Consider the following 17648-nt stretch of genomic DNA (forward strand, 5'->3'; position numbering starts at 1 on the left):
ATGTAATGTATCCGTTATTCCCAGTTTGTGAATGAGTGTTTTACCTCTGGGGATGTTTATGGATATCAGTTTACAGACATTTTATTTGGGCTGGCCATATGCTGTCTCTATTTTTCTCATCCCTGCCTCTTCTTTGTCCTGGACTTGTTTTTCATGCTCTGTGAGTACCTGTACATTAGGCATCTTTCTACTTCCTGTTTTTGCCCATTTTGCATTTGTGGCTCCTTGCTTGCTCAGTAATGTTTCAGCTTTTCCAGATTCTATCTCTTTTTTCCCCAAACAAAGATTAAGATGGAGTAGTCTAGGGATTGCAGAGTAACTGGTAGCTCTCATAATTAAAGCTGACCAAATGAGTTGTTTTGTAAACAGTCAAGAACTCTTGGCCTGTATCATAAGTTTATGTTGCCGTGGACTGGAATACCAGACCATCATAGGCTGTTCTGCAAATATTTATATCTGAAAAATGTGTCTATTCAGATGTTTGAATGTGAAAAACTTATTTTCAGATTTAAAGATTTGCAGATAATGCTGTTTCAGGCACAATTGTTTCTTGTATTTTATGATCTCCATGTACAGTAGGCACCATTTTAACAACTTGAATGAACCTTACATTGATTGATTATGTGCATTCTTCAATACTCCTGCAACTCCACTAGTTCATGCTATGGGAAAGCCCTGTTTTTTTCCCATGGGCGTTCCTGGGCTGCAGTCAGAAAGGCACAATCTAAGCATCCCTTGAAAGCGCAGTGTAGAGGGACAGAACAGAGAGGGCCTGTCCTGGCCTATATCGTGTGTTACATCTGCAAGGGGCTCAGAACCCAATACTGGTGTAACATGACAGCCATTGTTGAAATAAATGCTGTAGAATTCTAAACCACATACAGCCTTGGGGAGAGGACGAGGGAGTGAGAAAGAAACTGAGAGAAAGAGAGTGAGAGAAAGTTAAAGGAACAGAGATGGATGGAATGAGAGACAGATACAGGACTTCACAATAATATACAGTGTGCACACGGATACAGATTCATTGTATCTGTATTGTTAACTGCACTTCACCAAGGCACAAATGAGTGTGAACACATTCCTGTTGCACAGAAAGTGGGTGGAGACGTACACAGATCAATAGCAAAGGAGACAGTTTTAAAGCCGAACGCACATGGATCACAGCGTTCGGACACAAGTGAGAATCAGTCACGTTGCTTGTTATCCCAGGAGAGAGTTTGAGCACTTTGGTTTACATACAATGCATTCACGTCATTAGAGGGAAGCCGTTTGTTTAAAAAGCTGACATCATACATAACATATGGCTCCTAAGCTATTGGTGAAACCAAATATCGAGGGAAAGTGGTTGATGATAAATCAATAATGGAATAGCACAGGTCAACAATACTCAATGTGCTGAAGTCCAGGTAAAGCTTGCTCAATGTATTCAATAATAAATAATATCTCTCTCTCTCTCTCTCTCTCTCGCTCTCTCGGGAATGTTTTAGCCCTTGTTCATCCTGATTGGACAGTTGCAGACTGCAGCTGAGATACAGGGGAGATGTAGATGGTCATATATGAGTTATATTCTCCCCATATAGTGTGACTGTAAAAACACTCATTCTCACATGCTCCTCCTTCATTGGCCATGTTGGCATTGTGTTTTCACTCACTTAAACAGTTTCATGGCCTCCCTTCCCTCAGGGCCTTCTGCTTCTCGCTTTCACAGCTAGCTCCTGGCCCTCTGCTGCCATTCCGGCTCCGGTTCTGTTACAACCCACACATTTCATTTGTGGTGCCACTCCCAGTATTGCTGATGCACTACAATACACTCAGTGATCACTTTATTATATAGACCTGTACACCAGCCTGTTAATGCAAATATGTAATCAGCCAATTATGTGGCAGCAACTAAATGCATAAAAGAAATGTGATCTAAGTGACTTTGACCATGTAATGATTGTTGGTGCCAGACAGGGCGGTTTGAGGATCTCAGGTTTGAGTATCTCAGAAACTGCTGCTCTCCTGGGCCAGACTGGTCGAAGCTGTCAGGAAGGTGACAGTAACGCAAATAATCACATTACAGCTGTGGTATGCAGAAGAGCATCTCTGAACATACAATGCAACAAACCTAGGCTATAGGCTACAGTAGCAGAAGACTTAATAGCTCTAAAAAATATGTCTAATAAATACCGAATAAAGAGCTCACTGAGTATGTCAAGCGCAGATGGCAGGAAAATAGAGCGGAAAAAGGATGAAAATACCACTTGCAGCAGGACTTTCACCAGAGTGTCTCTAGTCTAGTTTCTCATTCAAGGTCAGAATTGAAGCCCACTGGCACGCTTGCGCCAAAGCAACGCGGCAGTAAAGACGTACATCGATGTACACAAGTCATGGAGTGCATCAGTTCAAGCTTACGTAACATAGCAGTGCTGTCAGCTCGGCTCATTTCATAGCGGACAGGGATGAGATGCATGTGTCCAGTGGGCCTGCTGCCCTCTGGAGGGAGACTGTGTAGGGCCTTGAGCCTCCCCTGTAGATATCCAGGTCCACAGCAATGTGTCACAAAATCCAGGATCTAAGATAGCAAGACAGCTAACATGAGACAATCAAGCCCAGGAAAATATTATCGGCTGGACATGAACAAATTATAATTTTTAAGGGCTATACACGTGATATTGGCTGAAGTGATTTTCGATGGGAACTGCGGCAGCAGTTAGCTGTACCTGTTGACTGATAGTGAGCAGAAGTGCAGAGGTTTGAAAGAGATTGCCTTTGGGCTCTGCTCCATTAGCATTGTCACTGCTGTGCAGGTGCACATTGTTGCATAATGCAATACCAGACTACTGATGAGTTTATTGCTGTTGAAAGGTGGTGTCGTGGAGCAGGAATGGGGTAGGGCCTGTAAAAAGTGAACCCAGGTCACGTAATTCGATAAACCGATAGATAGATTGATGGATAGAGACTGTAGATTTATTTTAATAGGGAGTGGCCAATTCAGAGCAAAGCTTTATTTTACAATGGCACCCTGCAAATACAAAGAATACACAACAGTACATAAACACCAAAAGTAGACATAATAGAATAGACAAAATGAAGGAAATTGTACAGTATAGTACATTAAAGTACATTGTAAAAAGCGTAGTACAATTTCCTGAGAAACCTAATTCCCCTCTTTGTGCGTGAGATTTAGCTTAGGGACATTAGACTTTTGGCTCTCGGCAGGCAGGAATCGCAGGGCACCAGCATTTGATATCTGCCTCAAATGGCAGCAGTATCCCTTTAATGCCCTGCATTAGGTCTACAGTGGGCGCACGCTAATCTCTCTGTCCAACTTCCCTTCAGTATGGCTGGAATCTGTGCTCACATGATTAATCAGGAGGGGCTAACAAGCCGGGCTTTAACGAGCTTACCGGAGCGCTTCTCTCTCCGAGGCCGGACTCAACCAGCCCTGTGGGTGTGTGCCAAAGGACAGTTTCTCACTGTCCCAGCCCTCCCCCTGGCATTACCCGCAGCTTATTCAACACCCGTCTCCCCACAACCCATTCATACTTCAGAAGAGCGTGCAGTTCGTCCTGTGGTTTTGGTTGCTTAATGGGTCCGGGCGGTCAAGCCACACCAGAAACTGTGGACTGGACAGTTGTTTACAGCATTAGAAATAACATTGTCTTTTGTGCTGTGCAAAGATCCAGCGCTGGTGTTTCTCGTTGTGTTTTCTTATTCCTGACCCCTCCAAAGCTGTCTCCTCATCTCTCTCCCCCTATTGCGCTCCCAGTCTCCCCTGGCCTAACTGGACCTGTTTCTGTTCAGGCAGAAATTTAGCTATAGTCATTGCTTTTCACACAATTGCTGGCACATATTTTATCAGGGAACAACCCCCCCCCCCCGCACCCCCCTCCGCACACACACACTCCCTTTCTGCACACAGCCCCCTCCTGCCTCGCTCTCTTTATCTCTCGCTCTCTTGCTTTCTCTATTTGTCTCTCACACATTTTTCCCACCCTCCCTGTCAGCACCCCCCTCCATATTTCTTTCTCTTCTCCTGCCCACCCCTGAGTCTCAGACCTTGACCCCCCCCCCCTCCCCCCTCCCTTTCCTCTCCCCCATTATGAACACGTTTTATCCCCCCGCCCCCCATCAGTCTGTCTGTGGTGTCCCCCCCCTTGGATCTCCCTTTGTCTGCCCCAGTAAATGTGCAGAGCCCGTTCAGTACCAGGGGATTAATGTGTGTATGGCCGTGAAGAGAGGGATAAAAGAGCGAGGGAGAGAGGCAGACAGAGAGAGAGAGGGCCACTGGGTGCTGCAGCGTGTTTGTTGTGTTTGGGGTTTAATGAGTGTGTGAGAGAGGGACAGAAATGTTCTGTGTGTTTGTGTGAGAGAGAGAGTAAGTTTGACATTATTTGAGAGAGTGAATGAGCGCATGAGTGTTTGAGATGGTGAAAATGGGATATGTTGTGTGAGTGTGTATGAAACGCAAGCATAAACTCTGTGTTCATGAGTGTTCCAATGTGTATTAGTTTGAGAGTGAAGTCGCAATGGACTGTGGCCATATTATTTTAACAGGATTAAATTAGCACCAGTTTTATGTCAGCCATCAAATCTGCCTCATCATTTTTTCACAATGCGAGATTAACTAATGACCCAGGTAGATGTAACCCTTGCTATTTTCTTAACGTTGTGGATTCTGTGGATTCTGTGGATTTCTTTGCATTTGACCCATTAGACTTCAGTATGATTTGGATTTTGTATTCAACCTGTCTTTCAAGCCCTCTTAATGAAAACAAATCTTCATAAATTATGTTTTTAATATTATACAAACAAAAAAATGAATTTTAACTTGGCTAAACAGAGTATTTGTTCATAATGTAGACCTGTTACTGGGGGAGTTATACTGGACTGCAGCCCTTTCCTAGCCTGTCCGTGTTTTTCTCTGATTCTGTGATACTGCATATTTTACTGCAGTCAATCAGTGCACCCTTCCCCCCCACATTTCATTCAGTTTTGAAGTCAGCCTGGTCCAAATAAGTAAAAATACAAAGCATATTACCTAAGGAATACCTAATAATTTCTTACCGGCCTTGAAATGTGGAGGTGCAACAGAGCAAATAAATAATCAATCAAGGATGAGCAAAGAGGAACAACAACAACAAACAGTGACCCCAGATGCAGGATTGCAACTGCTAACTAAATCAAGAAGACTGAAGTCCAAACACGTGACTGCTGATTATTATACTTACACAAACTTTGTACTGACCATTGATTAAACTCAACACTCACTGCCTAAAAGAAAGAAACCCCCAGACCAGGAGCCAGGCTCCTGCAGGTAGAGTCTCCGGGGGCCGCTGGCATGGCATAAGAATAAATCATTCTGAACCTATGCTGGCCTTGTGTTCCTCATCCTTCCTTCCGCCGTGAGTTCTGGGCCATTTCCAGTCCAGGCCCCAGTATGGAGAGGGAAGGACAGTGGAGACCTGCTGGGCTAATGGAGGCAGGAGTTAGCCTTTCCGTGCAGTAATAATGGACAGTGTCACTCTTGCTGTATTCTGTATGCCAGCTGTTTCTTTTCCTTTTTTTTTGATGATGAGCGTACTGGTAAGCCTAACTATGTAACTATAACAAAAATGCTAAATTGAGCAATCTGCATCTGATGGTTGTTTGATTAACTGTAAATAAGTTCAGAGTTGCACAGCAGTATGTAATGTTTAGTAATAACTCTGCTGCTTGGCCTATGTGAAGTTTGGTAGATGCCTTCCCCAGTGTGTGTGGGTGTGTGTGTGTCTGCCAGTGTATGCGTTAAAGTCTATGCCTTTGCATTTATGTAAGGCGTGACTGAACTAGTGTGTGTGAGCCTGTGGATTTATGTAAGGTTGTGTGTGTGAGAGGCTATGTGTACGTATGGGATAATGCGATTGTGTGTATGGGAGAGAGAGGAGAGGGAGGGAGAGAACAGAGGGAAAGAGAAAGACATAGATAGGAGTGAAGGAAGGAGTTTGATGTTCTGTATGCTCCGTCCGGTATGTACTTCTGTGAAACCTCCTTGCCCTGAAGGCACAGGCAGATAAGAGCATGTTGTACAGGAATGTTTTCCTTCTTTCTCATGGCTCATTTCTGTTTTCGTCACCTTTCTTTACATTTCGCCGTGCGGCTAAAATTTCACATTTTTGTGATCGAAACTTTGACATGAGATCAGTTATCACTTCACTTTTTATCTGTTTATCATGTGCTGTTGTACCTGTGCTTTACTTAGTTTCATGACTCTCAGCCGATATAGTTTTCTTTGACACGTATTTTACATTCACAATGCACACTATGTGCAGTGTGCCCGTGTTGCCAAGAACTGCACAAGCGCAGTACCTCCCATACACACAAGTAAAGATGTGGCGTTATGACTCTAGCAGGAATGTCACTCAACTGGATTCCTCTCGTTAAATTATTATCCATCTGGCTTTTCTATCTTCTTCCTGTTCTGTTGCTCTTTCCTTCCCTCTCTCTGTGTTTGTCTCCCTCTTTGTGTGTCTCTCTGCCTCCCACTTTCTTTCACAGACATAGTATGTGATGAATGAATGGATTTCAAATGAAAAATGATAAATTATATTAAAGTATAATGAATGAAGACCAAAATAATGCTTGGGCTCTGCTAACAGTATGTGTTTCACAAACTAGCCATTCAGTGACAGATGGCAATATTTTCTGCCAGTACAGCATATCCAGTGAGCTCCATAGCATTTGGGACAATGACATATTTTTTTGTGATTTGCCTCTGTACTCCACAACTATATATTTGTAATCAAGCTATTGTTGGATCAATCAAAACACACATTGTTTTACTGCTTTTATTTAAGGGTATTTTAGTTTCACCATGCATACATTACAGTACATTTTACATAGCCAGGGCACCATAATGTTTGGGACATATTAATGTTATATCAGTGACAGTAATCATGTTTACTAGGTCAGAGCGGGGAATATTGTGACATTTTTCTCTCTTTCTTACATTTCTTTGGCGCTATAAAGTAATAAATGTCATACCAAATCAAATAATGATGTCTTAGGCACATATTTTGTATTCATTACATCTTCATATGTTATTTCAATACAGAATAGAGGGTGTGCACTTGTGACAACTTGCCCCATCAGTGGTTCAATTGTCACACTATGTGGGGTAAGTTGTCACATTGGATTTTTCACCATATATAAACACAACCATGTGATTCTGAATATAGTTTAATTTAAAATTCAAAATCAAATATAACTTCATCAAAGGACCAAGATGTGTACAGGATTTGAGAAAGATATCTACAGGCATTCAAATTCCACATGAGTTTTCGCAAAACTGCACCCAGACGTCCTGAAGTGTCCCCAAATCTCTGCAAATGCAAAAACATCTGCATATCTTTTTGTCCAGACACATGAATGATCAGAAAAGCTTATTTTTCTATTAAAACTGTATTTTTTTTGATACAGAATGGAAAGAAAATTAACGTATTTTATTCACATATATGTTATGTATGTTTTTATAAGTATTCCCAAGGTGTCCAAAAAGCTCTCCAAAAAGGATTACTCGCCCTAATGAACCTGCATCACATTTATAATGGAACCTTATTTCAAAATGAGGTTAACCAGAGCCCCATTAGCCCTGTTAGCCTGTACAATTACAGGTATATCCATAGCAAGTCTAATGCAAAAGCTCACTGGATGTTTTACGCATGTCTGAATATTTATTCTGCTATGTGCTATGTTAATGCAGTTAATGCAGTCCATCAGTCTGTCCATCTGATGTCCATCACCTGAATATCACACATTATAAAATGGGCAGGATAAATGTTGCAATCTGATTGGTTCATAGCAGTGCCATGCAGCAATTTATCCATGCAACTTCTGAATTGTATATTTTAGTTAATATATTTGAAAGAATTTTGACGTAGAGAAATTGTATCAAGGATTGTTAGAATATACCTTTTATAGTCTGAGTCTGAGCGCACTTCTACCTTCAGAAGCTGCACGGATCACCCGCACTCAACCAGTGGAAGACGGAAGGATACATGTATGTTCAGCGGTTATAGTTCCAACCATCTAACTTCTCCAACGTCTCTCGTTTAAAAAAAAAATTCCTGCACGTGTATTTCAAATACACATGATACTTTGTGTAAATAAGACAGCTTCAGAGTTGCTGTAAGGTGTATTTCTTCACTTTGAAGGAGGTAGGCTACTGACTCCTATAGGCTTCAAGTCTTTATGCTAAGCTAACATGTAATGCTAACATGGAAACCGAAACACTGAATGCACAAAAATGAAAAAATCCAGAAAAATTGTATATTTCCCAAAATGTTTGCTTATTCCTTTAAGTCTTTGACTGATTTTTTTGGTTTATCAGCCTCATAATGGCTTCATTGGCAACTCTGGTCCTCATGTTAACAAACGGCAATAACAAACTTCAAAGGCAATTTCTTCTTCAATTGGGTCGTGTCTGTATTCAACTAAGCAAATGTTCACCAAATGTTTGCCTTGTTCTCTGAATTCAACAAGGCAAATGATCTCTCACATATTCAAACTTTTTTCTGCTAGCTTATGTTTGGTGTGAATGTTTGCTAACAGACTGGAAAGGCAGAACAAAATAGATGGAATTTAGTGGGATTCGGTCAGCAGAATTTACGATTAAACATTATTAACTATACCACACTACACACAACCCAGCATTCTTTTAGCACAAACCAGACACATCTTCCTTGGAACTTTGCTATCACACAACTAAAAATATTAGTGACAGTCTCTAATTTCTGGTTTATATGTTGTTGTCTTCATAAAAATATAATGTTGAATGTCACATATAGACCATTTGTTATTAGTTTTTTCATACACTCCAGCACTGTTTAATATAAATAACAGACTGTTTTTGGGTAATTCCCCCACTTGTAGTGCAAGAAATCTCAGATGAATATATCTGAGATTTCTAAACATTTTGTAATATCCCTGTCTCAGCCTCACATTGATTACAGTGTGAACACAAACTGTCTTCTGAGACTGTTTTTCCTGATATTCTAGACTTTCTGGAGCACTTATTTATTGTTTTTGTAATTCTCCAAGGGGATTTTGTAGTGTCAAATTTGATATGCATTTTTTTATTTTCACATATTTTTAAATATTGTAAACATTAGTGTAAATATAAGTATTAGAGCTCAGATTGGCTGGGTAGACCCTTCAATGTATTCAGACTCCATTATATTAGTTACTTTGATTAAAAGATTTAAAGTATGTACAATGTTAACCAATTAGATTTACAGTATGTTCCTAAGGTAAGACTCTACCTATTTCTCAAAGAACTGGCTATTCGTCTTTTCAAAGGTTATTATTTGTGATGGTATTCTCAATGGCTGTTGACTTTCGTTTGACAGTATTGCTCCTGCAGAGTAAGGTTGAGGCCCTGTTAAGTGGGTGATAGCAGGAACATAATGCCAATGTCAAGAGGGAGTTTTATTTTTTGTCCTGTAGCGTGAGGCTCTATTCTATTCCTCTCTGTCTCTCATTTTTTCACTCTCTTTGTCTTGCTGTGAAAGTTGCTTTCTCATTCACTTTATGCTTTATTGCACTGCCTGTTAGAGGGTGCTTAGACACAGGCTTAGTGAAAGAAACTGTCAGAATGGATATGATTTTGTGTGTGTATGTGTGTCTTTTACTAGGTATTTGTTTAGACTGTGGGTGTTGTAAGGTATGCAAGTGTGTGTTTCACTTAATGTAGAGTGCATGGGTGTTGTAAGGCATGTGTGTGTGTATTATGCAAGGTCTATCTGTGTTTGTTCATGTCACTGTGCCGTAATCTGTCTGCAGTCACACATGAATGAGTTGCTGCACTATATAATTAGTGATTTCCAATCCCTGTCACTCTCTGAGCAGCCCGGGTCCCCCTGCCTGCGTGTGTGAGAGAGTGGGGGTACGGGAGGGGGGTTTCGGGAGGGGGGGTGGGGAGGTGGGAACACAGAGGCACAGTCGGGGCTCCCTTGCCCTCCTGTGAACAGAGGCACCGCGCAGCAATGAAAATTCACTTACAGCTGATGAATGAATGGCCGCCATGATCGTCAGGCTGAATCCATTGTAACTGTGCAGGCGATGAGTGGGAGCACGGCTGACCACGATTAATATGAGAATTCAGCTCTTTTATTTCCCCAAATGCGTATCTGTGGCATTCAACCCCGCCCGGCCCCTGGCCTATGAATTAAACATGATGAAATGGCCTGTATCGCCTCATACATTATTAATCATAATGACCCTGTATTGGCAAGTGAACGTGCACCATTCTTGCATATTTTTTTGATGATCACAAAAACATCTATTTTATCTGATTCAATTCAGCACCTTTGGCTGCGTGTATTTCTTGGCAGTTGGGTCATGCTGAGAAGAGCTGATTGGGGGTATTGGGCAGGACTTCTTGAGTCTCTGAAGCATTGCCTGTACTGTTCATTCGTAGATCTGTGGCCATGTGTTACCGCAGCAGAACTGTGATACTCTCAGCATTTACTCACTGAGGATCTCCGAAAGTGCTGAAATCCCATTCTCCGTAAATGATTTGAGTTTGGGACAGGAGAGATTCCGCTCCTGTTCGTTTCACTGCAGAGAAGATCAGCCTCGGAAGTTGCGAACAGAAATGGCTTCATTTCGGGCCTGTTTTTGTGTGCTGCGGTCAGAGCCACAGAGAGAATGGAAACAATGCTTTTGGTGCAATGTGAAACTGCGCCTACGCGTTTCCACCTGAAAGCGCTGCCGTGGCACAAAGGCCTGGCGTGGAAATGACAGCACAGTCAATGAGCGCATGCCATTTACTGAGGCCAAGTGTGCTTTCACAAACATTTATTGTGTGGTACAGGAAAGAATGAATGGAAATAGCTTACATTATTTCGATAATATTTACGCAAATACGAAGTGAGCGAATTACTATAATTACAAATGCAATGAAAGGTCATGTGATATGTAATTAAATGTAAGAGAAATGTCAGGTAAAAAGTAATTATCAAAAAATCTGTCTTGATTAAAAGACACTAAGAAGTAATAAGGCTTAATATTCCATTGAGAGCAGTAGCAAGCAGAAATGGCTTTTTAGCAGTGCGGTCGTTTCTGACCACAGCTGTGTGACAAAATGACTGCTGATGGTAATCTGCAAATTAGTCATCATGTTGCACAAGTGTTTGCCATTAACGCATCTGGGTGGGTGGGTTAAGAGCAAGTGCAACAAATATCAGATCAAGTAAGCAGAGAAGAGAGAGAACAGTAATCTTATCAAAGGCTTCAATTTCTAATGTTTAGCATTGCTATGTAAGTTGAGGACCTTATATTTATCATTCACAATAGTTTATTTCCCCATAAAACTCAATGAGAGAATTTCTTTTCATTCAGGTTAGAGCTAGTGTCTAAATTGCAAAGGAAAAAGTTATCACATGCACTTTGGATGCCACGGCCCTTAAATACAGGCAGCACCCAAATATTTGAGCTTTTTACTTCAAAGCCTCCTCCAGCTCTCAGGGCTTTGCAGTGTGTTTAGTTTGTATCTCTTACCCGCACCCCTTTTTTTACAGCACCTTTAATTATATGCTCAAAATTTAAAAAAATACAAGCTTTCCGCCGCGTACATCACAGAGATTTGTAAATAAATGTTACAGGTACATTAGGCACTGGGCCATTGGAGTCGCAGAGGAATAATCAACCTTACTTACACTGCACCATAGATGAGCGCATTTAGCATGCAAACGTTTTTTTACCTTGAAGTTTACATGGTGTCTTAGAACATGTATGTTTTTATCGACTCAATGAAAGAAAGGATGCATCTCATACACTATCGTGACCACGCCCCAGAAGCGCTGTTTTGATTTCCTAGTTGCCTTTGAAAGAATCAGCTGCTTTATTTAGGTTTTAGCTTGTGAACTGCTTGTTAGCTTGTCATGTGGTATCATGTAGAGGCATGTTACCTTGAGCAGTGTACCGCTGAGAGACTGCTGGGAGACTTACTTTCCCCTTCCGCCCTGTGGGTTGTGTTGGAGTGGCACATGGTCTGTGTTGCGTGTCGCGTGTTTGCAGTTATGTCTCTGGTGTTAGGATCATATCTCTGCTCTGTGTCACTAGAGGGTCAGCTCTATGTACAACTCTGCACTCTGTAAACCTAACCTTCTCTGTGGACTGTGGACTGAAGTGAGAGCACATTTTCAGGAACATGCTTTATTTTCCGTGTACTTTATTGCCTTACAGAATGTTGATGTGCTGCTGTTGTTTCTCTCTGTCTTTTTAGGGTTTGCCTGAAAACATTCCCCTCGTTCTCTGAAGAAGGGAAGACGAGGAGGGGCAGCTTTGCACACACAGATTTGGAAAAATCCCCTTCTCTGAATATATGTACATATTTATTTTTAAATTATTGGTAGGTATTTATTGAGTTTCCTGCCCTGAGAGGGTGAGAAAGGGACATGACAAGCGAGCTGGAGATGGAGAGGAGGAAAGACAGGACACAGTAGCATTGCAGTCAAACAGAGAGGCTCCTCCAGCTGGAAGACAGGCAGCAGGAAGGAGGGATAGAAGAAGAAGGGGGAAAGGTGACCACCGGAAGAGAAAGAGACGGGGACCAACGGAGAACGAGAGCGAAGGAGGGCGAGAAGGAGGGAAGGGTGGGGGAGGAGTGGGACAGGATCGCCCCCATGGCGACTGATCCCGGAGAGCCCACGGCCACAGAGGACTCCTCTGAGAAACCTGATGGAGAGACGGAAAGGGAGGCGGGGTCGGCGAGAGAGGGCGGGGCTGGCAGACAGGCGGGGTCTATGCAAGAGGGCGGAGCCGGCCGACAGAGAGAGGAGGGGGTGGAGCCGAAGGGCGATGCGGACGGAGAGGGGAAAGAAGGGGCGGAGCAAGACGGGGGAGCGGGCCGAGAAAGGGAGAGGACCCGCAGCACCCCGTACGACTTCCCTTCCTCCCGGACGGAGAAGAGGGGAGAGGGAGAGGAGACGGGCGAGGCGCAGGCCGTGGTGACGCCCGTCGGGCCGCTGTCCGTGTCCACGCCGTCCTCCCCCGCCGCCCAGGGCCACCGGCCCAGGAGGGAGAACAAGCGCTTCTTCCGCAAGAGCGTGGAGCTGTGCGAGGAGGAGGACGAGGTGGAGGAGCCGCAGGGGCCCATGAGCGCCCCCGCCCCGGGCCTCAGGAGCTCCGACTCCGTGTTCGCCGTAGCCGGGCAGCAGGCGGCTGACGCCCCCGCCGCGGCCTCAGAGGGCAGCCCCGCCCAGGACGCTGGGAAGAGCGCCCCCGCGTCCTCCAGCCCCGCCCACAGAGGCAGGGAGCGGGACCGCGAGCAGGAGGAGGAGGCGGAGATGAAGGCCGTGGCCACCTCCCCCGGCGGACGCTTCCTCAAGTTTGACATCGAGCTGGGACGGGGAGCCTTCAAGACCGTCTACAAGGGCCTGGACACAGACACCTGGGTGGAGGTGGCCTGGTGCGAGCTGCAGGTGAGCCCTTTCCCTCCGCAAAGCCGAGCCAGGGTGGCAACTGCAGTTGTAACCTGAAGATTGCAGGTTCAATTCTTAGTGGCAAGGAGCTTAACCTGAGCTCACCCATGAATTATCTGGCTGTATGAATGGATAATTTGTGAAGGCTGAGGTGCAGCACACATGGTTTGAAATAGCTGCAGCCCCACAGTCCAAGCATGTGCACATCATGGGCCTGCAGTCTACACTAATCTGTATCTGCATCTGTATCTGTTCAACAAACAAAGGTAATTGTGTCTGTATTCGGATAGAAAACCAGAAGTTGGCAATGGTTAAACTGGAAGTTGTTTGAAAGAGAGAAAAAAATACAGTTTCCTTGTGTAATTTACATCGGAATGAGTGTTTTAAAGAACACAAATTATACTGACTTATCATTAAGCATGACATGTTATTTGTAACATATCATTTCTTTTAAAACTGTACACAAAAACACGGACGTGTTTTTCATGATTAGCCATTTCATTTAATGATTTAATTATTAGTTATTTTATTAGCCTAAATACATTTTAATACATTTAATTCTCGAAGCAAGTTAGCTAGTTAGTCGGTCATTTTTGGCTACCAAACTAGCTCGCAACAGTGCAGCTAAAGTGCTGGATGTAGATGGTTCAAGACAAGAGTATAGTCAACTAAAAAGGACAGAAAAACACGACTGACTTTAGAGTAGAATTTTGATATAATTGAATAGGGTAAGATATGTGAGTGTAACTATATTGGCAGTTCTTCTCTTCCTCTGTAGCCCCTGTTAGAGTAGAGCCTCAGAGACAACTACCTGTCAGGGTAGGAGATTGGAAAATGAAGTCAAATTACACCGATTTTCATTTGTTAATTTGCTTTGACCCGTCTGCCCATTCTCCATTGATGTCTCTCATTAACGAGGCTTTTCTGTCTGCAGAACTGCTGCTCACTGGATTTAATTTTTTTTTAGCACCATTCTTTGTAAACTCTAGAGACTAGTGTGCATGAAAATCCCAGGAGATCAGCAGTTTCTGAGGCACTCAAACCACCCTGTCTGCCACCAACAAATCATTCCATGGTCAAAGTCACTTAGATCACATTTTTCCCTATTCTGATGGTTGATGTGACCATTAACTGAAGCTCCTGATAGGTGTAATAAAGTAAAACTGTTCCTAATAAAGTGCTTGGTGAGTGTACATCTGGTTACTTACAAGCTCTCGCTTTTAGCTGCAAGTTAATTTAACCAAGCTGTAAGTGGGATCTCAGAAGAACATGGTTTTTTCAATGTCAGCTTTAGGAAAGAAGCTGCATTAAAAGATAACCTAATAACCTTTTTGTAGTTGCCAGCGGTTGTTTGCTTGAACAATAAGGCAACCTTTCTTGAATTCTGAAAAATGGAAACATTGCAACCTGTAGAATGTAAGTAATGTCATAGGGCCATAATATTGAAACCACTGAGAGTAGGAGTGCTGATCTAGGATAAGTTTTCCCCTAGTCCCAAAACTGGTCCCAGATCAGCGCTGTGGCCTTTACGAATAGTTGGCTTGTCATTTTGCATGGCCACAGAAGGCATGGCCCCAGTAAGGGGACTTTGAGAGATGAGCAGTAGTCTTCAGGCACAAAGGTAGCATCTGAGAACCCAGCCCATCTCAAACTGCTTCTTGCACTCATAATAAATGCATCTGTTTTTGTATGGAGAAATCCCTTAAAATTGTGTTTTACAGACTGCAAAAAATGACCGTTATTTTCTTTTCATTATGCTTTTCCTTCAGCGCTGATCTTAGATGTACTCAACATGCAGCTCTAGAGGGAGGCATTTTTTAGTAATTGGAGAGTGTATCATTTCTGCTTAATGGTTGCTTATTTGTGCAACTCACAAGTTCTTTTCTGTAGTAACATCAGATTTCCATGCCTTACCAACAAATGAATGAAGAGAAAATCTTCTGAATATCAATGGTCAGCTTTGGGAAAAAATAAATATGGTAATGCTTTATCTGTGCGTTTCCAAATTCATGAGTGTAGCAGCTAGTTGGGTTGCCCTGTGATAGAGATTTGTTCATTCCAGAGACTGCTGCAGTAAATGGCGAAATCTCCCCGTTCTTCATTGTGAGGCTGAAGAATTCTGTCCTAGCCGTGGATGAAAAGAGGAGGGGAATCCCTCTGTCGCCATGCTCAAAGGAAGAATTGCATCTTGCTGACCTGCGGGTCAGAGAGAGAGTGAGAGAGGGAGGGAGGGAGGGAGCAAGATATAGAGAGATGGAGGAAAGAGCTCGGTTTAAACAGTCCTGGATAAATCAATCCTTTTTATGCCCAAGGTCTGGCTGTGTTGCTCTCTGAAGCAACCCCTAAACAGGTAGTTGATCACTTGCTTGTCGTTTAGAAAATAATATTTTCATGGGCGTAGTGCCACCTAGATAATTAACTGACAGTATATGAGCTCATTAATTGTGAGCTTTGGGATAATACCTGAAACACCTGGGCTAAACGGGGAGCTTAATGTTTAATGTGTGTGTTAGCCGACAGCGTGAGGCTGCACGGTATGGTGTGACGGCCAGTGGTGCAGAATCTGCCTGCTGAAAAGGGGTTGTGTTGCACCACAGAGTGGCCATTATCACTGTTCCTGCTGTTATTGAATCATGCTTCAGGAGTTATGGGTACCAGCAGAATCAGCTGTTGACGAGGCACAGAATGGGCAACAGGTGGAGAGAAAGAAGGAAAGAGAAAAAGGAAGGATGGAAAGGGTAGAAAGAAGTGTGATGACAATAGTATACTAGGTCTTGCAGTTGATCAAAAGAAAGTTGCTGAAGCCTGCAGAGATCGGCAGTGACCAGTCTAAAGACTTGTTATTGAAGTCTGATTTTATGGTATCGTTGTTGTTGGTGTATGATCACAAATCATGAAGACTCCCTCACCTCCCTCACCTCCCTCAATTACAACACTGTATATATAGCCACCCACCCCCCATTACAGGAGGTTATATTATTCAGGGTATTATGTTTGGGACATATGAATATTATGCAAATGACAGTACTTTGTTGCAAATGCTTTGCCTGCAATGTCTGCTTACTATCTGTGACCCATGAACATCACCCATGGAGTGTCTCCACTGATGATGCTCTGCTACTGCAGCTGTCTTCCAATCCTGCCTGTTTTGGGGTTGCATTATGTTTTCTCCACAGCTTATACAATTGTTCAGTTGGATACAGATCACATGAATGACTTGGCCAGTCAAGAATTATCCAATGGCTTTGAAAAACGTCTTTCTTGCTTTCGCAGTATGTTTGGGAACATTATCTTGCTGGAGTGATCCATTGAGTTTGGAGGTATTTTGTTGAACTTGAGCAAATAAAATTCTTCTGTACATGTCATCAATCAACGTTAGTTACGTCATGAATGAAGCCTTGGTGTAGCCACGATAAGATCTGCACAACTGTTGGGCCCTTGACCAAGGCTCTTAACCCCACATTTCTCCCCGGGTGCCGCACGGTGACTGCCCTCTTCTCCTAATTAACTAGGAGGGGTTAAATGCAGAGGACAAGTAACCCCACGGGGTTCAGTGTATTTCTTCTTCTTTTTCTTCTTCTTGACGCTACACCTTACTCTTGCCATCACTCTGATACAAGTGAATCTTGTGGTCATATTTTCCAGAATCAACTTTGTGGAAAAAAGGTGAAATGTGTACCTGTGTGACTGGAAAATTGCAATAAGCAACACGCCCCGGGCAGTGGCTCCCCTTCCACTTAGGTCTACGGCGATTCCCGAAATGACCAGCGGCATCTGGATCATCTCAATAATACGAAATCGACAGCATGACATTCCATAACATGCCAGGCGCCAGCCGGAACATAGGGCCCTTGGTCTCACCTGTCCATAAGATTTTTTTCTTTTAGGTACTATACTGTAACCTGGCCATCCTGTTTTTGTGGCTAACTAGTTTTTTGAATCTTGGAGTGTAGCCTCTGTAGTTTTGATTGTGAACAGTAGTCACTGGCACATCCACGCCTGCCTGTGTTTTCTTCATTATGGTGAGAATTCTTCAGTCATCAACTGTACAGGTCTTCCTTGGCCTACCAGTCCCTTCGCGTTTACTGAGCTTACCAATGCTCTCATTTTTTAATGATGTTCCAAATAGTTGGCTTGGGTAAGCCAAAGGGTTGGCCTATGTCTCTGACTGTTTTTTCTTATTTCCCAGCCCCCTAAAAG

At 43.1% G+C, this 17648-nt stretch overlaps 1 protein-coding gene across 1 annotated transcript in view; it reads left to right on the plus strand.

The window, feature by feature from the left end:
- The first annotated feature begins 12650 nt into the window (after positions 1-12650).
- Positions 12651-17648, plus strand: part of LOC133139500 (serine/threonine-protein kinase WNK2-like) — a 50490-nt gene continuing 45492 nt past the window's right edge. Inside the window, exon 1 of the mRNA XM_061259079.1 lies at positions 12651-13448. Within this exon, the coding sequence (XP_061115063.1) occupies positions 12651-13448 (798 nt within the window). The remainder of the gene's footprint in view (positions 13449-17648) is intronic.

This window comes from Conger conger, chromosome 10 (assembly GCF_963514075.1).
Source record: "Conger conger chromosome 10, fConCon1.1, whole genome shotgun sequence".
Classification (NCBI taxonomy): domain Eukaryota; kingdom Metazoa; phylum Chordata; class Actinopteri; order Anguilliformes; family Congridae; genus Conger; species Conger conger.